The 23385-nt window shown below is 40.8% G+C and overlaps 1 protein-coding gene across 5 annotated transcripts; it reads left to right on the forward strand.

Moving 5' to 3' along the window:
- The first annotated feature begins 2963 nt into the window (after positions 1-2963).
- On the forward strand, positions 2964-10786 carry slc22a15 (solute carrier family 22 member 15). 5 transcript variants are annotated; one of them, XM_088917853.1, is made up of 12 exons: positions 2964-3132; positions 3614-3760; positions 4250-4382; positions 5658-5822; positions 6317-6446; positions 6800-7021; positions 7176-7316; positions 8204-8289; positions 8384-8492; positions 8855-8927; positions 9097-9255; positions 10497-10786. In XM_088917853.1, the coding sequence occupies exons 1-12, from the start codon at positions 3049-3051 to the stop codon at positions 10548-10550; spliced, it is 1503 nt and encodes a 500-aa protein (XP_088773979.1). In that variant the 5' UTR covers positions 2964-3048; the 3' UTR covers positions 10551-10786. The 5 variants fall into 5 exon arrangements, with proteins under 5 accessions (XP_088773979.1, XP_088773978.1, XP_088773980.1 ...); XM_088917852.1 differs by lacking the exon at positions 10497-10786 and having other exon boundaries at positions 2965-3132; positions 9097-9790; XM_088917854.1 differs by lacking the exon at positions 10497-10786 and having other exon boundaries at positions 2966-3132; positions 7176-7238; positions 9097-9790.
- The last annotated feature ends 12599 nt before the right edge of the window (positions 10787-23385 follow it).

Below are 23385 nucleotides of genomic sequence, written 5' to 3' on the forward strand. Positions count from 1 at the left end.
TTGTTTTCCGGATTACAGTGTTTTGTGTAGTTTATTAGGATTGATGGAACGGTTTCCTCTGTGATGCCTTCTATTAAATGCAACAATTCAGGGTTCAATGATGACTAACTGAAAATACAAATTCTAAGATCAGATGAAGGTCTAGGTTGAAAGAGATACGGAGTGTTATCCCTACAGTTGTGAAATTTTCTAATTAGATTGTTTCAAATTAACTGAATCCTCAGTTGAAATTATGCAGTATTCTCATGCTGTGGACAGTGGTTGCAATTTAGTATAAATATAATGTGCGAGATATGATTACACCTGTCACCTGTTTCTAAAGTAATCCCAGACTTCCTTTTCAGATACTAAGCTTTAATAGAGGGACTGGAGTGGTGCTATTTGTGTAACAGGTTTAATCGGATTTCAAAACATCTTCCATCTTCAATCGTCAGTTTCATTGATGATTGCTATTAGTAGTAATGGCCACAGTGACCTAACCTGACTATGCATAGTACACAGTAGTAATTTCACCATGTTCCTTGGTCTGACACTGTAGAGCTCCTTTTCAAAGCTACCCTAAATAATTTAGAAGAGACACTAGGAAATGTTCACAACTAATTGGAATTAGTGGCGATAATCAAGCGCACCTATGTATATGAGAAATATTGTTCAAATATAAAACCAGATAAAATGATTAGTTTGTCCTGCTGATAAACACCTGACATGTAATATTGGCATTTTCTGCTTATTAATTAGTTTGGTGTGTGGTAATTGGAGGGGATAGTAGCAAAGTGGCAAACGGGATAATTGTTTGGTGATGAGTGCGTTAAAGTATAGTATTGGTGTCTGCTAAGTAAAATGCAATCCTTAAGTATAAATTAGGTTCTTATGTACAAGGTAAAGCAGTAATGGATCCAAGCAGAGCATTTGATGTGGTGTATTTAAATTTTCAGATTAAAATTTTAAGATTAATTCTTAAATTGCAGGTGGACGATATTCAAGATGATGTGTTTGGACTGAAACATTTTTAGGGCACCAATATTTGCTCCTGGCGCTGGAGGTTTGCGATATCTTTTGGTTTTCCTTCCACTTCGGACTCTTAATGGCTTGATTTTGAGTCTTATACTACCATCTCAAAATTATACAGTTTTTCCACTGTTTCCAGGTTTAAATGTTTGGGGTTTGGGGATTAGAAACTACCTGTATAACAAGGGGGACTGCAGTCCTTCCAGAACCAAGAATGAAAATAACAGGTAAGCTTAAAATCAGGTGATAATAGTAGAGTACCACAGGGACCTCTATAGAGACGACTGCTCCTCCTACTTTCTATGATGGAGGTTCTGTAATGGTAATCAAGGCAAGTTTGCAGATGGCAATTATCAACTGAAGAGGATTATAATACATGTAGAAACTACACAGGAAAAGCAATATTGAGGAAAATGTTTATTTTAAAAGAATTTGAGTCAAGGTATGTTAATGTAAAATTACAATACATTCATGTAATGCAAAGACCTCAGAATATTGTGTACAATTGTGTCACCATGTTTATAACATGGTTTATAAAAAACAGCTCTGACATCAGTCCAGTAAAGAGTGACCAGATCCAGTCCTGGGATTAAGGGAATGTTCTCCGCTGGTTAAAAGTGCTGAAATATTCTAGTCTTGAACAGAGAAGGCCACAAAGGACATTATTCAGGTATGCATAATCCTCAAAGGCAAAAGTCAGCCCGGTGAAGTGTTTAAGAATCAACAGTGAAACCAACCAGACCACACATGTTGTGCATCTCAAACTGCATGCGGAAAGCACTTCTTGCAGAGTTGTAAAGTCTTGAACGATTTGCCCAGCAATGTTGTCGCAGCTGCCACCTTCTATTCGGAAATGGCTGGAAGGGATCCAGACCTCCATTAGCTACAACAACCACATGAGTAAGACTGGCCGAATGGTTCATCTTGTTTGTAACCTTCCTTATTTTCTTAAATGTGCACAGAGACGTATTCTAATATACCTCACAATTAATACGTTTAAGAATAGAAATCATGGTTGATATTCTTAGTTACAGAATTCTGTACAAAAATATTTCCCTTTATTGGGGATTCTCGCATAGCCTGAATGGTTCTGTGTAAATATCTCAGGATACAGGAGGATGGGGACATAGCAACAGAGAGTTAGCCTTGTATCTTAGCAACAAGAATATGTAGCTATATGCCAGGAAGTCTGAAAAGCATCTTTGTCAGTCATTGATGATTTTAGTCCTGAAGTGCGTGCTTAGTATGAATTTGCCAAGATAGCTGTTTTTTTTCTTTGTATATAGATTGATTTCTGAACGAGTACGATCACCACGCAATTGCTGAGGTGTTTTGAAAAATAGCCTAACTCATGTGCTGAAGATACACCCATTGTCTTTGGCAGCGACTGCACATCGATGGCCACGTGACCGCGCTTTGAATATTTTGTTTTACATTTCCAAAGGTGTCATATTGAAGGATTTGACAAAAGTCAAAGTTTAAAAAAAATCAGAAATCTCTAAAACAATCTTAGTGGCATAGTTTTCTCAATTGTTGAACGCATATACACCTAAAACTATGTAGGAAGCATTTTCATCCACGGATGCTGCACGTTGGTGGTGGTGGTGGAGGAGAGTCCCCATTACCTGTAAAGCGCTTTGAGTGGAGTGTCCAAAAAAGCGCTATATAAGTGTAAGCAATTATTTTAATTTTCAATACAAAACGAGAAAGGAGGTTAGGGTGTGGTCTTCCCTGTACTTATGTCTTCAAAGCTTGAGTTCATGTTCATTTCGGGCACAGTATTACAATACAAGCTACAAGGAGAGTAGCTTGCCCAGGTGTTTTATTTCGACGTTATTGCTGCTGTCCACGCTAGAGGGCAGAGCGTCCTCATTCATATTTATCAAGGCTGATGGCGGTGCCAACCAATCCAGTTTCGCCGGATCTTTGACGTCATAAGATTCCACGTCCGCTTAATGTGTCAGAGAGGTATGGCGGATGTTGTGTTGGTACTTTTTTAAATTGCTGTAATGTTATTTTCTGGTGCTGTATTACTCGGGAATGGATTTAGAAGAAGCCTTTCATGTAGTGGGAGAATTCGGGAAGTACCAGAAACGGCTCGCCGCTCTCTTAATTTTGCTGCAGGTTATGTATTGCTTTTTATATTTCACTTAGCAATGTGATAGTTTCACTACGGAGTGTACAGATGCTGTCCTCAAAAGTTAGCAAAGGACGAAGAGGCTAATGCATTGTTTGCTTTGCCTGGCGTGTTCTAGTAACGCTCAATAAGTACTCCAGTGTGCTCTAATACCTTGCGTTTCTGACAGTGTGCATGCATCGTAAAAATGGGACACAAACACTAACTTTAATGTGTAGATAGACTTTGTCTGGGCATACTCATTTTCGAGAATTTGTATTTCGAGAATTTGTATTTTCTCAAAATCGAGAATGCCTTGTTCATTTAATGCATATAAATTATCACGCGATGTAACATAAAATATGTTTAGCTTACATTTTACTGCATTGTTTTCAGTTTAGAATTAATGCGTCCCGTAGTAGCGTCAGATTTTGTGTTCGTCTGTAGTTCAGCAGCTCCTCTGATAATTGGTTGTTCCGACTGTTACAGGTTTATATGGCCTGTCAGTCGATGCTGATCGTGCTAGTGGGGGCAACCCCGGACTACCGAATAGAAAAGGGGAAGGATCCCACCACTCAGCAGGACCTCGTCAAACACGTCATTTTCACCGAGGATCTCGATTCCATCGTCACCGAGGCGAGTTGGCAACTTGACCAAAACAGATGGGTCATTCCTATTGACCATCATCCTTATTACTCAGTACTTAGAGAACTAACTGCCCGTTGCCCGCGAGCTTTTAAATGACACGACCACGCCGCTTGTAGCGTGCCGAGAGCAGACCTGGTCTTAACACAATGATGCATCATTGGAGTGCTCGGAGAGGTACTATGGGAGCTTTAATTCTGTCTTCTTTTCATTTTTCTTCCATAATGTCTCATGTTCAGACTTGCCCAGGTTCCTCTTTGGACTGTACTGCCTGATGTGTTTTGCAACCAAATCTTGTGTTGTTTTAGAATTAAGAAAGAAAAAGAGAGTGAACCCTAGAGTTAGGACGGAAAATGCTGCATTTCCCAGAAAGCCTCTTTCTGTTGTCATAGGTCAAAGGATAAGCATGTGTTTTGTGATTCATGTTTTCCTCTGACAGAAAGTTTGAATCAACCGTATTTACTTTACGTTGTCTTACAGTGGTTTTTGATTAGACATCATGCTTACAAGGTGAGCTTGGCAGGTTCTCTGTTTTTTGCTGGCGTCCTCGTTGGGAATGTACTGTTTGGACCACTTTCAGACAAGGTTGGGAGGAAACCAGTTTTTCTTGCAGGTAAAGGATTGTTTTTATCAGTGCGTTACAAAAGCACATGAATGCCTTGACAACGAATAAACCTGCTATCTGACTGCATGTTCAACCTGAATTACCTGACTGTGGCATCGCTAATCCCCACTGCCGTTTTTGCATGTGTGAGTAATGAGTGAATTCCCATTGCTCACACGATGGGGTGGGGTGGGGGTGGAGGGGGCGGAATATATAGTAAATGTGAATAAAACTTGGAACTTTGAACTATTTCAGATGTTTTGGGCTGGAGGTCTTTGTTACAATTGTAAAGAGGAAGCAGTTATTTATGTTGGATTGCCTTCATGCTTTTATCATTAAAAGTTTGGAATCTAAAGCTTTTTCCTATGGTGTGGCTACTCATTTGGAAATGGGCGACTATGTATCATTGTGATGTGTGTGGCGGCAGCCCCCTGCGCTGAAAGGGACAAGTGGGCCTGCTCTCCTGCGGCTGAGAGTCGGCCTGCCAGAGCCCCTGGTCTCTCTGACAGGCTGGCAGCTCCACAGCGCCGTACAGGAGAGTTCACAGTGATTGGAGGAGTGGCGTGGCCCTTGTTGACATCATCTCGGATGGCCAGCAGCTCACAAGAGCTGCTCTGGCATCGAAAAGCCCATTAAACTCTGGCCAGTAAAATTCCCAGCCATCCTGGATGACCAGACCTGAGCTTGAAACAGCGATGTTGTAAGCAGAGGGCGCTGGGGAGCAAGTGCCTCAGTGCTCAGCTACTCAGGAGATGGATGTTTGTTTGTTTTTTAACTCCATCTGTAACCTCTCAAAATTGGATTTGAGGCATAAAATGTTCACTGTCTGCTGAAGATGTATTAAGAAGACCCCACAGTTCTAAACATCTGAAATAGGTGAAACAGTTGTGCAGGTGGCCTGTGTTGTGTTTGAATATGTGCATGTAGTATAATGTATATGCTACATCGGTATCATACACTGTATTATAATACATGAACATGATGCCCAAAGTGAGGAGTTTCTTCTGCCAAGAGTAGGAAATCACATACGTAGCTGAGCAGTGTATTAGGAGAGAGTTTAATATGTCAAATAGACATTCTAGGTGTGGAATTCAATTCCTTCCAACACAATGTAGACTTCCTGTTTTACCAAATCATTTCCTTGTTGGCTGCATTTGTTTCATGAATGTGCTGCATTGGGAACTCCTACTGCAGGATTAATTGTGAGTAAATTAGCCAGTAACCGCAGCTGCTACACAGTACTGGGCTGTCATAATTGCTGGATTACTTTGCTGTCTTGTGCAGGTTTGCTGTTTGAGGTGCTTTTTGGATATGCAACAGCATTTGCACCCACTTATGAAGTGTTTGCCGTGTCCCGTCTCTTGGTGGGAATAATGAATGGGGGCATGGCTCTGGTGTCTTTCGTGCTTACCCAGGAGTATGTGGGCAAATCGTACTGGGCAATGACAGGTAACACTGCTAACTGAGCATAGGCAACCTTTACTTCCCAAATGGTTAAAAGGTAGCAAAGGTACTTTGTAGAATGACCCTGCTGCCTTCCCAAGATAAGCTAGCAGATGTATACGGTACGTAGACCATGGGCCACCTTCGAGAGAAAATTATTCTGTCTGCTCAAGGCACGACTCAGTGTCAGAGTTACAGTTTGTAAAGTATAGTCTAAGCAAGCTGCAAGCGCGGTATAATTGAAAATATCTCCCATCTGTGAGATTCTCTTTCCTCACAGATCACAGAATCTGTGCAGCAGTTACAATCACCCGTATTTGTGTTTCTGTAATGGACTTGCTCTTTGAAATCGGGTTTCATTTTAAAGAATAAATCCTAAACAGAACCTTGGAAAATCTGTCAAAAGTAGTGTAATTTGATCCAGAATATCCATAGTTTCGTTGTTGTATTCAATACTTCAAATGAAGTGTGTTTCAGGCCCTTCTCTTGTGTGTTTCCAGGAACCTTGACCAACATGATGTTTGCAGTGGGAATAGCTCTGTTTGCCGCACTAGGGTACTATGTCCGATCCTGGCGTGCCCTGGCGACAATGGCCAACTCCCCTGGTGTGCTTTTCTTTCTCCTGTGTTTGTAAGTGACTGGAAGATCTATAGGAGTATTATTACATCTCTTTTCCCCCAGGTCCTGTCTTAAATCTGTCATGCACTTGTTTTCTGTGTTGTGCTAGGATTTTAGAGTCAGATGTGTAACCCCTTTAAAGCATGTTAAATTTAAGAAGCATTTTGTTATAGAATTACAATATAGCTCTGTGGCAAGGTTGTTTTAAAATGAAAATATGAAACAACAGGGGAACCTTGCTATAATTCAGAAAACGTCCAGTTTAAAAAAAGATCTATTAGATTTGACATGCGCCTAAATGAAATTCTAGCACAGCAGGAAGAGGTTGAAATTAAGACTGCAGTGCACTGCTCTCCATCCTACAGAACCCTCCCTGAGTCTCCACGCTGGCTGTACTCTCAGGGGCTCACGCAGAAGGCAGAGGACGTGATGCAGTACATGGCCATGAGAAATGGAAAGGAGAGGGTGGTGGTGAAACTGAAGCTGTGCGTGGGCACGGCCAAGGCGGGGCGTCCCAGCAGCGGTGTCCTGGAGCTGGTCAGACACCCTACCCTTCGCTGGAGGACAGGCATCCTCATGTATGTGTGGTGAGTGATTGTTCTCGGGTCCTATTAAGCAGATATAGAAAGTCCCGGAGTATTACGACATTGATCACAGTTTTGTAAGGCCAAATCGCACGGAAACAAATTGAAAGAAAAATGTAAGCATTCGCTGTCATTTAACCCTGTTTTATTTTTGAAGGTATGCCTGCAGTTTGGTCTATTACGGATTAACATTGAACGCTGGCGAACAGAAAGGAAATCGGTATGCCAATGTAGCAATGTATGGACTGGTGGAGCTGCCGGCTTACCCACTCTGCATGTATTTCATTAACAAACAGTGGTAGGTTTTCTTCCTCTAATTGAAAGCGCACTATCCATGGATTTGATAGCTAGGAAGAGTCCCGTTGCTTCATTAACCGAGAGATGCAAGAAGATTCCTTTTAAGATTCTTTTAAGATTTAAGATTCCTTTTATACTAGTATTTTCCTGGTTATTGATGGTATTTTAGCTATGCTTTACAACAGGTAGTGTTTTTTCCCCTCTGTTGTCTTGCTAGAAACACACTGTTATGTCACCAATATGGCTCAGTCTAGGGGGCAAATGGGGACAAACATATGAGCCAGGGATTAAACGGACGTAACTACACAAACAAAAAAAAAAACACTACACTTTCCTACAACCCAGTACCCTCTAAACCTGCCTCCCGAGAAAAGGGGGTGGCTAAGCCAAAGAAAAGTCTTCCACAAGCTAACTTCTTACACTAAACTAAGCTGTAATGGAAAACAAAAAAAACACAAGAGCCACAACAATCCCAATCCCCACCACGGCCCAATAAACAAACCCGACATACCTCCAGCATAAACACCAGCATCAGTCTCACAAACATTCGCCGTAGTTTATTCCACACCTCTCTTCTACCTCTCACCTCTCCAGACATCCCGTACTGGCATTTTAAAACCGGACCGCTCTCTTCAACCAATTCACAGCGAGAGCCAGTTTAGGGACATACCCACCTCCAAAAATGGACCCCCACACAGGAGGGGAGTAAAAAAAATACCAGAACGTAACACACACACACACAACTCTGAATAACTATTTCAGATGTGCAAAACCAGATTGGACAGGTAGGATAATTGCTGTGCCCTGTGCAAATGTGATTTGCCTCATCACATTGTTAGTGTGAAGCATAACATTTGTGACAGAAGTGTACGCTTTTCTCATTTTAAGGGCAGGAAGACGGAAAACGACCGCAGCCTTCCTGATGTTTGCGGGATTTTCCTGCATGGTTACCATGTTTTTACCAAATCATTTCGGTAAGTGTCATTAGGATTAAAAGGTGAATCAAAGTAAAAAAGCTAAAATGCAATTCTTACATGTGTTAACTTATGATCTTTGGCTTTTTTTCAGATTTGTGGCTTAATACGACTTCATTAGCTTTGCTGGGCAAGTTAATGGTCAGTGCAGCCTTTAATATTGTGTATATATACACTTCAGAGCTCTACCCCACTGTGATAAGGTAAATTGCAACAATGTTTTATATCTTGAGCTAATCCCTGAAGCGCTTTTGAAAACTTTATTTCTGTGCAGCAAATATTTTTTTCCCTTTCCTTTTTAGCCAAGGGAAGTAACAATTTTATTTCAATATAGTTTTCTCATAATAATCAATACATTAATATTAATGCAGTATTTCTTCATGATGCCGATAAAATACATTTTAAAAAGTTGGGCAAAATAGAGGATGTGTAACAAACGTAAAGTTTGTGCTGTACACTATTTTTCAAATAGTCCCAATTTTACCCTGGTTAATTTTTCTTTTATTGCTTTTGGCCCAGTACAGAGCTGCAGGTTTTCAAAACTGCTGATTTTCTGTCTTCATAGGAATGCTGGGCTGGGTGTCTGCTCAATGTCTTGCAGAATTGGAGGAATTTTAGCACCATTTGTGCCTTCAATGGTATGTTCCTTAAATATGTAGAAGTGTGATGAAAGATTTAACAGAATGTAATGTAAGATGAAGCAAATTATCAAAACAAAGATACAGGTATTGTCCATAAAGAGTAAAAGGCCTGGATGTTAGTGCCCCTCTCTGCCTGGCGTTGAGCTGTTCTCGTTTCTCTTCTCAGAAGGGCCTTCACCAGTCGATGCCGTTCATGGTGTTTGGTCTCAGTGGGGTATCGGCTGGCTGTCTGAACCTGCTCCTCCCAGAGACTCTCAATAAGCCCATCGCTGAGACCCTGGAGGAGCTCCACATCCCCGCCTACCAGCGCATATTGGAGAAAGAGGCAAAGACCCCAATGTTTACTATGAGCCACACGTTAAATCAGAAAAAGAACAAATGACTTGAAACCTAGAACTCAGCTGAAAGCAGATGCAGCCTTTGATGTCTTCCTGACTTTCTGACAGAAAGCTTGTCAGGTGCATTTAGAAAGTTTAATGACTGTGTTTATGATCCTTACAATATCTGTACTGTATCCGTGGAGTGGGTAACCCTGTGAGTAGTGTACCCCCGATATGTCTTGGACATTGAATACTCGTACAATACTGAAACAAAAGAACAGTTTTATACAAAAGTTGAGTGGGTGTAAGTGACATTTACACTCCAGAACATGCATGGTGACCTGCAGAATGTCCTGTGTAAATGTCAGTGTGATAGGCTACTACAGTCCCTGGAATCCATATTTATACTTAAAGGCTGAAAAGCTTTGCAGAACAGTCTTGGCAAGAAATTGTCTTGTCCCCATTTTGCCTGAAACGATATTGTTCTTCTTTACACAGCTGTGTTTTTTCATGTCATTCAGTAAAGATCTTGGCATTTAACAGTAGCATAAAAGGGTATAAGTATTGTCTTAAGGTTTTACTTGTCACATTCTGTATTTGTCATATGTGTTTGGGGCACTATTTTAGAAGGGAAAAGAGATATAATGTTGAATTTATCTGACATTTCTTAACTAGCTAGAATGCACACAACAGTATTGTCGTGTTCTAGTTCCTGCTATTTAGAGGGTCCACTAATATCCTAAGAGCACTTAGAACTACATCTTTACTATGTAAAGGTGGACAGCCCTATGTGAAGGTTGCTGTCCAAACTGAATATATCTATATATTCATCCATCATATAAAAGCACTTCTGCTGAGAGTATATAAAGTGAAATATGTACTGTAGGTAATATCAACAGACCTCTTTAGCATTTTATAGCTTCTGAGAGCAGCCTTACAAAAGTAAGAGGTGGGCTATGAAAGATACAATACGCAGCTGTGAATTTCCACACTCACCTGTTGGAGTAGTTCTGTAGGGACACTCAAGGCATAATGCTGACCAACTACCGTTTGATTCAGGGCTGGCTAATATAAAAGTGTGACAAGCTGCATCATCCAGTTTTCCCGAGTGTCTGCTGGTTAATCTTCTGGACAGTGCACCAGGAGAAGGTTTCCTGTTCTGCAGGGTTAGCATTCTTGGCTGTGGAATTTCAAGGAGGAGCACTCTGAAATGTTTTGCATTTGGTGTTTTTGTGTGTTAAACCAGGTTTACCCATTTGGAGAAGATAAGCCAAACTCCAAACGCAAAGCGCAGGCATGAGGAAGGGTTCCTAACTCTACAGAGTGGTGTGCTGGGTGAGCAGGTGTGAGGAACAGACAGACACACGCACACACCCCATACCTGGACTGCTGCCCGTCATGGTGTCTGATGCATACAGCAATGGTGGAAAAGGCTGAGATAAGATTATTGGTGTAAAAAATTAAAAACATGTATTATTTTTAAATGTAACTCTATATAACTCTTACAGAACAGTAAACCAAGGCCTGTTTTGAAAATATGTCACATGTGGGCTCTGCACACAGCAATGGCTGATTATTCAGTTGTGGACACAGAAGACTCCTAGAAGTCCAGCACTGCAATAACTTCAATAAATGAAGCATCAAGGCAGCCCTTCAGTTGCTGTCTTCATATGTGCATTTATGGAATGGCTCAGATACGTCTGCACGGTGTGAGGACAGCATTACCTTTCTTGCTGTGATATTCTGCAGATATAAGTCCCTGTCTCTGGTAGCTCACAGGACAAGTTTGACGCAGGGATTTGTCAGCGGGCTGGTTTAAAATCCAAAGATGCCTTTCTTTGATGCAACTAATGATGCTACCTTAGGGCCAAACTGCAAGGACAGAAGCCTCAATTTCTAAGTGTTATGAATGTTTACCAAAAAATGGCAACTGTCAGTAATTTGGGCCAAGATATAATGACTGCCAAAGGGAATCCAAAACTTTAGCTCCGTGTATGCTCATTTTCTGTCGGAGAGTTTTAGAAATGCTTTGTGTTCCGAGACTGTAACAGAAGTGTTGTGCAAGGTGACATTCAAACAGTAGTCCGCTGATCTGCAGGTCAGATCTTTTTTTTGCCTTAAACTTTGAAGCTGAGATTTTATTTTTAAATCTTAAAGTATTTTTAGAATCTGATTTTTTCTTTAGCCTTGCCTTGAGCAATGTGGGCGCAGGTCTGAGCCGCAGCGTAAAAGCCACAAACGAACTGACAGTGGTCTCAGAAATGCTTACTCCATCCAGCTGCAGACCTTGAAGTTCCAGAGTCTGGGATGATGTGTTGATTGTGAAACCAAACCTCTGGCTTTTATAGTGCTCAGTTCGCCACAAAGTGGGATGGGAGGGAATGGAACCAGGAGCTAGATATCTGAAATCAAGTTATGAATTAAATAAACAGGAGGCTAAAGCACTTGTAATTCCTGGAGTGACAATGTTTTATCATTAATTTTCCAAGTTAAAAAAAGTGTGGATAAACGTGTACCCAAGTGTTTCAGGATTTAAATATGGGTACAACCAAGGTTTTAAAAAAAATCTTGATGTACAGTAATTCATCTTTTATACTGTAGCTACCTGAGTACATGTAGCCTGAAACCTGCTGATCTCTTACCTCTTCCTCTTCAATAACTGTCAAGGGTAACCTTAAGTCTACACAGTGTGGACCAGAGAAGAACACCATGAAACCATATCTTAGGGTTCAAAGACAAATTGTCAAAATGTTATTACTTTATTACAACTTCCATTTTTATTCAATATAAAGCTGAAAAGATCATTGGTATAAATTGTTCGTTTTCATGTATTTTATTTTTTCCCCAAAATCCTTTTGAGACTCTGTGTGAGGGTTGGGCAACACGCTGCTGTCATGTTTCAGATGGCTCTTTCCTTGCTTGCTGTTACAGTGTGTGGTAGGACAGGCAGCTCAGTTCCACCTTTAGTCGCATCTTTTCAAAGCGCTTATGTGGTTATAAAGTGACTTTGTGTTGAGAGTTTAAAGAGCTATCAGAAATAATCTAATTGAAGTAGAATGCATATTTGTTTTTCCCTCTGAGACATTTGTGCTAAGGCTTTTTTTACATTGCTGAATACAGAAACACCAGCTGTGGAAAAAATAATGTTGTCTGTTTGCAAATGTAAAATTGACTAGCAAAATTTTAAATATATAGAGGTTTGGTCCACTATACTCATAACTAAAGTTGTGGGTCGAGTCCTTGTTATGGCCACTGTTGGAGTACCCTTGGACTTGTTGGTCCACTTAATACTAGTAAGACCTGCTCTGCGTGAATGAGCTTCTAGGCTCAAGTAAGCATGGTGAATGAGCAAGAGATCGACTGTAGCTCTACAATTATCAATGATGTGAGACAGCGCCCCCTGTAGTCCTCTTGAAGAATTCCATCATTTCAGGTTTAGCAATTTCCAAACCCATTTCAAAACCCTAAGCATAATTAGCTTTCCTCCAAGTGTTAAAAATCACATGTAGAACATACTTCATTACTCTGTGAAAAGTAAGGATCAGTTAATCTAGAGAAAACCACTGAAGCACTTTAAAGTCTAAATGATTTTCCTAACGTGTTTTTGTTGCTAAGTCTTCTGTTTTGTAGTATTCCTTTATTGTCGCAAGTGTGCTAATAGTGATTGCAACTTGTTAATTCATTTTTTTTACATATAGAAACCTTAGAGAGGCCTCACCCACAAACATAAAGACCCAACTGCATGTCATTTCAGTGTCAATAGCGTGTGAAGCCCCCGGTTTCATCCAGCCTCATCTTGAAGGAGGCTTGAGAATTAGCTCAGGCTTCTGAGCCAAAAACAGCCACCCCACCTTAGTCTGGAAAGAGCAGAGCACCGTTCAGTTGTTAACATGCTTGTCTCTAGTTTTCCAGACCCTTTCATCTTCGTTTTCCTTCACTTCACTTTTATACCAGTATTTGATCCAAATTGTATGTGCAAGATGTTTAACTGTAGCAATGTAAATAAATAAACCATCAAGAACCAGTTATTATACTTTTAGTGGACCTCAGCCTGCTTATGTCTGGCAGTCTCGGATGTAATTTCTTGAGGGAAGCCAGGGTCTCGAATTCAACAGCAGAATGGCTAGAACCGTGCCTGTTCAAGAAGCGCCTGACAAATTGTAGGCACCTTTTTACTTTATTTTTGCAGTATCCCTAATATTCCAGTTCTTGTCCAATATAACGCACCATCACAACTCTTGTGTATCCGCTTCAATAAGGTGGCTGCTAGTTTGTTCACGACTCCCACAACCCTTTATCTAGAAAAGTAAATCTCCTTTTATGGAGGAGGACTTTAAAAAGAAGCTCAAGCCTCTTGTCATAAACGAAGTTAATAATGTTATAAAAAGAACTGCTTTATACTATACTTAAAATTAATTTTATCGCCTTTCATCATCTCAAACCACTTTACAGTAAAACATAGGCAAAAGTGCTTTATGTGACTTTTTTGGGGTATACACTTTTTTTCTAAAAAAGCTTTTGTATCAAATTAAACTCTGTGGAAGAGTGAAGATTTAAAGTGGTTTGCTTTCATTACTAGCCCAACAAACACCCAATTTTTCTGGGCTCAACCAACTGTTTATTCAGTTTCCACCAGAGGGCAGTATAGCAGCACTTTTAAGGCACATGGACAGTACTTGGCCTTTTCAGAAGTGACTGGTTTCGGGCTTTTGATCTTAGTCTGTCCCCCTTTGAAGGAGAAAAGAGGAAGAGAAAAAGTACAGATTCTGTATGATAACACTTCAGGGAACAAGTGTCAGTATAACATTTTTATTTTTTCCCATGCAAAATAATGATACCCTGTGGCAAAGTTGGCTCAGGCACCTGGTTGAGCAGGAAGACCAAACAAGTTTAAGAAATGAAGTTGTAATCCTTGTTTTTGAATCTTCTTTTATCCTGTAGAGAGGTTTCCATTAAGAAAAAAAAACAGTTTATTCTCCAGCCAGGTCTAGGATTGAGGGCGTTCAAATTGTTTAGCTTTCTTTCTCTTTCTCATTCAGAAACTCATTTCACTCATTTCAAGACCAACATAATTCACTCATTCTAAAAAAATACAAAAGCAGACAAACACATTAAAGTCAATCATGCGTGTCAGGTAAAGATCTCTAAAATTAGACCATTGCTTTGTAAAAGAGGAATTTGTAACGAAAGGAGTGTTCACAGTCGTTGAAGGTGAGGAGCTTGTTGTAAATTGCTGCTGGTCAATCATTACAGCTTCTTGGTGCAACGCACTGACATTCACACAGTATTATAAGAGCATAAGAATAGTTACAAGGAGGTCTTTAGGCCTGTCTAGCCCATTTGGTAGTTAATAGCTAATTGATCCGAGAATCTTGTCCAGCCAAGAAAGAAGCCTTTACCAGTCGATAAAGCAGGGTATTTATCGACTCCAACACCTGATCCTGACTCCTTCTGCCCTCAGATTTCAATTTCAGTTTGGTTTGGTTTGGTTTTATTAGGGTTTTTCACATTCAGGTATGTTTGTTCATCAAGTGAATCTTCCGATGCCCATGATGCTTTGCTAGTTCTAAGTATCATTGTTCAGTACTAGTTTGTTGCCTCTGATAGTGCTACAGACCTCGCTAATGGTTTGAATGATCCCACTTTCCAGCAAGTCCTGCATTGTTCAGGTGGGTAAGAGGAGTATGTGTGAGTGTGTCTGTGGGACAGGGGTGGGGTGGGGGACTACTATGCTGACCCACTGCTGAACTTTGGTTAGACTTCCTGTAGTAGCTCTCAAAACAGCATGTGTTCATTGAGGTTATACCACTGCCTTGAGAAATCACTCTCTTGCTGTGGGAATAGCAGCACCAGTGTTTTATTGGAGTCATATATAGGGCTTTTATTAGTCTTATTTCAGTTGTTGTACATACTGTTGCATGGACATGTCAACCAAAGTCAGAATTCCATTTATTTATTTTTTTTTGTCAGATTATAGAGAAGAAAAATATACTGAGTTTGTTCGTGATGCCTTGATTAACTCCATCTTCAGATTAAATCTCATGAGATTTTCTTTTTCCAGTTAACTGGTTGGACATTGTGTTAGTGTCTTTTTTTTAAATAAATGCCTCCTCTTTGGTTTCCTTTGCGTACAATGCAGTTAGTTTGGTTTGGCAAAGTTTGAGTCGGTCATTTCATATTACATATATATGATAAGGGAAGCATTCACATTAGAAGCCATTGCTTTAGGGTTTGAGAGAGTTTCCCCCACATTGATTTAAAAAGCCTGCTGAAAACACAGCCCCTCAAGAGCTCAGCTGTAAGTGACTGTGTTCTGCGATGGACATGCAAAGTAGTTAGCAGCGACTAAACAAACAGACGCCCCTTCAAAGTGAGAAGACGTGTCATAAATCCAGGTTTCTGACAGCAGACAGTCCATCGCCTTGGCTCCTGGTAGCCACTGCTCCTCCCTGCATCTTCAGCTTTGGATTAGCACAGGGGTCAGGAAACAGCACAGACAGCAGACAGGGAAAGAAAGAGATCTTCCTTTTATCGCACACTTGTGCAAGTGTTAAATCAGAATGGTGCATGGTTTGTTTCTTTTAAAAACGGAGCACATATGGAGTGTGAGATTAATAGCAAAGGATGTTAATAAAGAGCACTTCAAGCACGCTCTTCTTCCACAGTGGTGTTTAGAGAGTATTCAGTTAAAGAAGTCTGGAAAATGCATTTTTGTTTAAGGGGAACATGTATGGGTATTTATGGTAGTAATGGCTACCTTCCTGCAAATATGTTTGAAGGTAAAGTTCCTCTTTTTTTCCTAAAAGAATGTTGTACGTCCCGCAGAATTCTTTTGCTTTCTCAATCTTAACTGAAGGTGGTAAAAAACTAATCCATGGGAAGGGAAGTTACACCTTATAAGCGCTACAAATGTATCTTAAATAAAGTGTTAAATTTAGACTGACTTGTTTTTCTGTGGTCAGGGAGTTACAAGCCTTGTCAAGCCTGCTTCCTCACCCAGCTGTTATCCTCAATTCACAGCCTGATGACCACCAATAAAAAAGTTCACATTCCCAAAGGAATGGGGTCATGACCTGGAGATAAAACAGGGAAATCTAATTGCGGAATCTGTGTTTAGTAAGGAGCCGGGGCTGAAGAGGAGAGGGAAGCCGGCTTGTTCTCCTGTGGAACTTCCTGTGCCATTCCTTTGCTGCCTCCAGTCTCCCCAGACGGGTGAGGAGGAGCTTGTTTAGAGCAAATTCTGTCTCACCTGTGCCTGGTTTGTGCGGAGAAATGGCTTGTATTGCTCACAGGTGGTTTGGACCAGCAGTACCCACAGGATGAAGTCAGCTTTTCAGGGTGAAGTAGCAGACAGGAGGCTGTCTGGGCGCTGCTGCTGCAACCTGTGAATAGGATGGAAGGCCCAGAGTCATAAAACCGTGTCAGAGGACTATAATTCACCCTGCTGCTCCCGGTGAACTCCTGCACGCTGGGTGACCTGATGTTATCTGTTGCTTTCACACTCGGTGCAGCTTCTGGTTGTAATTACACCATGTAAAGAGTATCCTGTCAATGCATCTCAAACGTCAGGGCTTCTTTCTTCCTGGCTGAATGGCATCCAAGGCAGGGGCTGTTTTAACAGTGAGGGATATTAGGAGTGACAGCAACGTAAAACTGATCAACCGGAAAACAGGCCTCTGTCGCTCACTTTTCTCCTGGTGCAGGTGGAGCAACAAAGGCTGTAACAGATCAGATGAGCAGCACGCATCGGCAGTAGGGAGCCGTGTTCACGATTGTGGAGTCTGTCCAGGGATTTTTTTTAAGCTTGGCTAAACAAGCACTTTAACATGGATCATTTTGAGGCTTCATTGAGGCTTTCCTTTTGTAAGTTTTGCAGCACAGGTATCCAATACATTCTTATATTTAAGAAATATTGTCCTAGTATACATTAGGCAAAATTGATCTCTTCAGGAAGCTCATTGTTAAATTTGTACTTATTTGCAGGGTGAAATATCTGATAAGAAACAGTTTATTGAAGAAACTACAAAGAAAAAATAGAACTCTTAATGTTTTTTATTTAGTTTGATGTTGATTTTTTCAGATTTCTTTCAGATTTAAAAACCTAACACCCCTTAATGCTTTTATTAATGCTTTAATGCTTTTTTTCCCCTGTTGTAGTGCGTAATGTGGTGCATACTGCATTCCACAGCAATGACTACCCCTGAAACATGACTCTTGACCTTTTAGAAAAAAAAACACACTTAAAAACACTGAATAATGCAGTGCCATTATACCAAACATCAAGCTTTCATTTTACCACAGTAAATGCACCTATTTGCAGGTTTTTGTACACAGTTTCTGAGAGTTTTTTGAAAAAAAGGTGGATCACAAAAAGCTCAGCACAGCATCAGACCACTCGTCCCCTTGCTGTTTTGGAGGGGCATTTTGAGAGCAGGAATCGTGCATACTGGTGTACTATCTTCACTTACAATAATACAGACTGATGTACATAGTATTGATTGACAGCAGTGCTAATTAAAGTGCTTAGCATCAAGTGTCAAAAGTTGTTCCACTCTCGTTTGTAATCCTACACCTTATTTTGTAGTTGCCCTGTTTTATTCTTGTCCATGCCCGGCGGCATTGGGTTTGTGCTGTAACCTATAATTTATTAGAGCGCTCCATTTCCTATTGCTCCACGGAGCTTCTTCACAATTACCCGTGAGGTCAATGTGGACCGTGGATGTTACCTGTAACATAGTGGAATTATTAACTGTAAATCACCTTGGATCAAGGCGTCACCCAAACAGACAACTAATGATCAAGGAAGCGTATTGCTGGAAACTAGTTCTCAAGATTTCACACAAGACTTTGGTAAAGCAAAGAGGTTAGCATTATTTTTAGCAACTTTTACTAAGCCACCGATCCTTAGTGGTCAATACAACATTGCCATATTATGACAATTCTATGTCAAAGATGTGCAACCCCCTCCGCCACCACCTGCACACCTTCGGCATTGTTCAGTTTGCTAGATGCTATGTAATTTCCAACACTTTGCTCACATCTTCTCTCTACTTTAATCATACTTGCTGTACGTGAGACTATTCAGCTCCTCAGCCTGCACAACACTATATCTACAAAATGATTTGGAACCAGAATTCAATAGACGGGTTTTATAACAGGGGGGGATTTTGTTTTCAAAATCAAGGCCTACTCTTTAAAACAAATACTCCTTGAAACATACATTTGGTGGGGTTTTGCCTCACTTTCTGCAAATCATGTCGACATGTGGGAAGACTGAGGACTGAAAAACAGCCCCTGACGTCACCAACTGTCCAACTCTTTCTACACCCATTGGATCTACCTGTACAATTACTGCTTAATAATGATCTGATTACACAATAATCGGTGCTTTGAAACAGCACCGACTGGCTCGAGCTGTACCTGCTGGAGTGCAAATACCCTTCGTGACTCCGCTCTGGCACATTCACAGCATTTATGGGCGGGATCCCTGATTTCCTTGCACGCTGACTTCAAGGAGCCGGGTATAATGGCCTCTGTTTGGAACAAATCCAGGGGGAAAGCTAAACAGCTAGAGGTGAAACCCTTTATAGCCTCCCTTGGTGGTAGACTTGGAATAAAACTGTCTTCTTGTTTGATAAACACAAGACATTGGCAGTGCAGTACAGTAACACAGGAAAAAAAATCTGTCCCGACCATGAAGGGATTTGTTAGAGGTGAGGCGAGTCCAAATGTTATATAATCAGGAAAAAGGGCCAGAGTTGAAAGTTGTAAATAATGGAGTGTTTTATTCACTGCAGACAATTTAATGTGAAGAAAGGTTGTACAGAATCTGAACTAGCCAACTGCATCTGACCTAAGTATAGTGCTTTGAACGTGCAAAATTTATGATAGTTAATGCTTTTATAGTGATATGCTTAAAAAGTCGTTACAATCAGTCTTTTGTCTGCTACAAAGTTGGCAACACTGGCTTACTGAATAAGTACAAGGGAACATTTTGGGGTCAGTTCACAAAACGCTGCAATAATTCTGCCAAAGTGGTTCAGTAGGTTTCTGCACTACCTCTTGGTCCTGGTTTCGATTATTGTTGAGCTCCAATTCATTTCTGAATGGTTGTACTACAACAGCGGAGGTTTTTGCTCCTTAATTTGAGGTCAGCTTGTAATGAACCATAGTTTCAGTGGCATGAGCAGCTGCTCCTTTATAAGCAAGACGGGTTCATTTGCAGTTCAGAGTAACGCAATCATAATTTCATTTCTTTATTTTGATACACCCTCACATAGCTTTGTCCTTCAGACACATGTTTCTTGACTTCTCTGGCTTTAGTTGAATAAGCTGATGCACAGCTGCTGAGCTAAATTAAGCATTAAAAAAAGTGAAATACAATGTTTCCTTTTAGAGAAAACAGACTTCTGTGGCTGTTACAGTTTGTTGCATTTAAATTTGAAAGCTTGAAGACTCTAGACTGAATTGCCTCGGCAGACATACTGTATTTTAATAACATCACTTGTAGCAGTGTGTGGAGAAGACAGTGGGGCAAAAAGAAATATTTCAGTACAAGTGTGGTGGTATGGAGTAGATCTTCATTATTTATTAAAGCTTGAAGGGCTTCATTTTTATGCCTCATTTCATGAGTCTGTTTCTGCGAAACAAACGAAAACTTTAGTTGCCTTTGCAGCCTTCAGTATTTTAAGAGGTCAGAGACCTTAAAAACCTAAAATCAGAATAATAAGGATCTGGTGACATTTGAAAAATACTGCGCTTTTTGTTCACTGTTATCTGTATGTGGTGCAAAAGTAATATTTTTACTTTTTTAGTTATTTTAAACTGAATAAAGTTTAATAATTAGAACGTTTTGTAACGGAATATCTACTGATGGACAACGCTAATGGAATACTCTTAGCTTTTACATTTGCAGTTCATTAAGCACATACAGTACATGGGATTGTATGTGCTTAAATTTCTGTTAGTTTCTGTTTAAATACAGTCTTGTTGAAGAGAGCATTCTGTCTCTTCACAGCGATCTGTTCCAAGACCAGGCTTTCTAACTGTTTTGCTGACTGCCCTATCTTTCTTACACCTGAAGAAGGCTCCACAGCCGAAACGTGTTTTCTTTCTTCTCTTTTCAGCATGGAATAAACCTATTACTCGATCCTTTGCAGCCTACGCATGCTGACGCAGCTACCCACCTGAACTATAATAATAATTATATTATACTTATATAGTACTTTTCTGGACACTCCACTTAAAGCACTTAACAGTTAATAGGGACTTCCCTCCGTCACCACCACCAATGTGCAGCATCTACCTGGATGATGCCAGTATGCTCACCACACACCAGCTATCGGTGGGGAGGAGAACAGAGTGATGAAACCAGTTCATAGATAGGGATTATTAGGAGGCCAGGATTGATAAAGGCCAATGGGAAATTTGGCCAGGATGCCAGGAGTTACACTCCTGCTCTTTTTGAGAAACACCCTGGGATTTCTAATGAGCAGAGAGAGTCAGGACCTCCGCAGGATGGAGCCTTTTTACAGTATACTGTCCCTGTCATTGTACTGGTGCATGAGGACCCACATAAACCACAGGGTGAGCACTAACACCTCTTCCAGCAGCAACCTTATTTTTTTCTCTGGAGGTCTCCCTTCCAGGTACTGACCAGGCTCACACCTGCCTAGCTGCAGTGGGCTGCCAATTGGGAGTTGCAGGATGATATGGCTGGTGGTCGTATGATAAATGTTGCGATGAGCATTTTGCTGATTGTTGCACGTTTCCCTTCACACAATAACACGTTTGGGACAGATTGTGGTCAGCCTTCCTGCTGAGTAATGAATTGGACAAAGTCCGTGAGTCAACAGCTTTTCCAGTCTTGCTGGAACTGTTGATTTTCCACCAGGACAATGAAAGACTGTATAACCCCAGGATTACAATGGCCTGACTTTGTCAAAGAATGTCAAGGTTCACTTGCAGGAGGCAGTTTTTTCTTCTGCCCTGTGTCCAACAACCCACCAAGGAACCCAAGCAACCCAACAGGAAGCAGGTGCAACTACCTGGATGATAGAATATCCCACAGCAGTCTGTCCGGAGGCTGATTCGGCCTATGCATCAATGCTGCCAGGAATGTGTTAATTCAAGGAGGACACACCCTACTAAATGTACAATGTTTTCATTTTGACCATGTGTTATGTTTCACACTAAAGTCTTCTAAAGTCAGTCTATACATAAACGCTGTTAGGCAGTTGTGTTGTTTGTGATTAAACTCATTGTGCATATTAAGAGTCACTGAGTAACTAAGTACAGTTTTTAATTGAGAATACCTTAGATTATGAGAATTTACGTGCTGTGGATTTGATATGGAAATAGAAGGAGATATCTGTGTGAATTGGGCCCTGTAGAGGCCATGTGTGAATGTGTTTTTCTCAGTTTCTGACTGATTGCTGCTGAACCAGAAATGAAACTGCTGAGGTGTATTTTTATACACCTCATTCTCAATCAAGCAGCTCTGCTGCAATTAAGACCACCCCTCCATGCCTGCTGTGCCACTTTGTCACTGTTTATTTTCCAGCTGGTGTGCACTGCTGATCCGATGTCTTGCATTCAAAATTAGAAATTAGAGTTAATTTGATTAAACTCAAGAAGAAGAGTAGAAGGGGATAGATTAATGCATCATGGCAGAATAGCATTTTGGCAGTTGCAGATATTAATGTGAAGTTTATAAAATTGCAATTAGAAGTGCATGATGTGGCTAGTAAGCCCTAGAAAGCTTACGATTAGAGGAAGAGCAGAAACTTTTTCTTGCTCCCAAAACAGAGGGTTTTGCATCATCTGGAGCTGTTTAACATCAACACTGAGGTCCCTACTGAACAGTCCCTTACAGAAGACAGGAGAAGGCTGTTCAACATCTCTTTTGTCCTCCAGGGCTCAGAAGCTGAAGCCAATGACCAGGGGGGAAACAATGCTCGTGAGACTTTTCACCAGACATTCTTAAGAGCTGTCTCCAAGTCTTAGATCTGATGTGAACAACAAAAGCATTCCACTTTTCAAGCCACCAGACTGTTCCGTTATCATAACCTCTCAGTATCTCGGTATCGGCTCTGCCCGGTCTGTCAGATCCCCCGTCCACCACCCTTCTCTCCCAGCCTTACTCATGCCAGCTCTTCCCTCCCACCTTCCAGCCTGCTTTCTGTCTCTTCTTCACAGTCGGCCTTTCTGTGTCGTCATACTGTAACTTTAACGTGGCCTCATATATTGATGCTCATTTAAGAACACGTTAATGAGAATCTTACTCTTTCTAATTGTGTTTAGATTATCTGTCTTTCAGGTCTCCAGGTTTACCATGGCCACACCTCCCTGAACTCTCTCTTCTCCCTGAAGACCACTTGTGCACCTTCTTCCTTCTTTCGGCATCTTCCCCATAATCCCCTCTCCTCTCACCTCTGCAGAAACAGATCAGTAGGAGGGTGCATGTAACAGTACATGTTCTCCGCTGTTTGATTCTTGCCTGCATGTCCTGTTGCTTCTTCCTTGCTAGGTGTCTCCTGCATGAAAGCGAGGTTATTTTCTTGATGTGTTTAATGATTCCCCACAGTTCCATCACTGGTAACTTACTTATCTCATTTGTTATTATGTGAAAAAGAATCTAATGTGCAAAACCGAGTACGGGCTGTTAAGCAGTCAGGTTGAAGTATTTTCTTTATGTATCAAGAAAAAGTAAAGGACACCAATGTGTTTGTACATAGGATGGGTACATTTTTTGTTCTTCCATTAGTAGTTAATCAGTCCATGATCATGTTTAGAGGAAATTATTTGAAATGTTGAATTTGCGTTGATTATGTGTCTGGGTCAGTATTTAATGTTATTAAACAGAATTAAAATGTTGAACTGCAGTAAGGCGGAGGATAGGTTTCATGCTTGCTGTAACATGACTTGCTTGGCAGTATGAATTCTCGTGTTATGTGGTTCATATCTACAGTACTGAAGAGACATGGAAAACTGATATACTCTGTCTGACAGATGGAGACTGATGGCATGTTCTCAAGGTGAACTGCGGGTCAGGTCAGTGACAATGCAAGTTTTTTTTCCCCCTTTCAATCAAAAAAGAGAAAAAAATATTAGTAATGGACAATTTAGGCAATCAC

The sequence above is a fragment of the Atractosteus spatula genome, chromosome 5 (assembly GCF_055471065.1).
Source record: "Atractosteus spatula isolate fAtrSpa1 chromosome 5, fAtrSpa1.hap1, whole genome shotgun sequence".
Classification (NCBI taxonomy): domain Eukaryota; kingdom Metazoa; phylum Chordata; class Actinopteri; order Semionotiformes; family Lepisosteidae; genus Atractosteus; species Atractosteus spatula.

What these genes read in the sequence shown, in the direction of transcription:
- slc22a15 (XM_088917852.1), top strand. Translation starts at nt 3,049, where the DNA reads ATGGATTTAGAAGAAGCCTTTCATGTAGTGGGAGAATTCGGGAAGTAC. An exon ending in ATCGTACTGGGCAATGACAG is followed by an intron (nt 5,823 to 6,316) that starts GTAACACTGCTA and finishes GTGTGTTTCCAG; the next exon opens with GAACCTTGACCAACATGATG. An exon ending in CACCATTTGTGCCTTCAATG is followed by an intron (nt 8,928 to 9,096) that starts GTATGTTCCTTA and finishes TTCTCTTCTCAG; the next exon opens with AAGGGCCTTCACCAGTCGAT.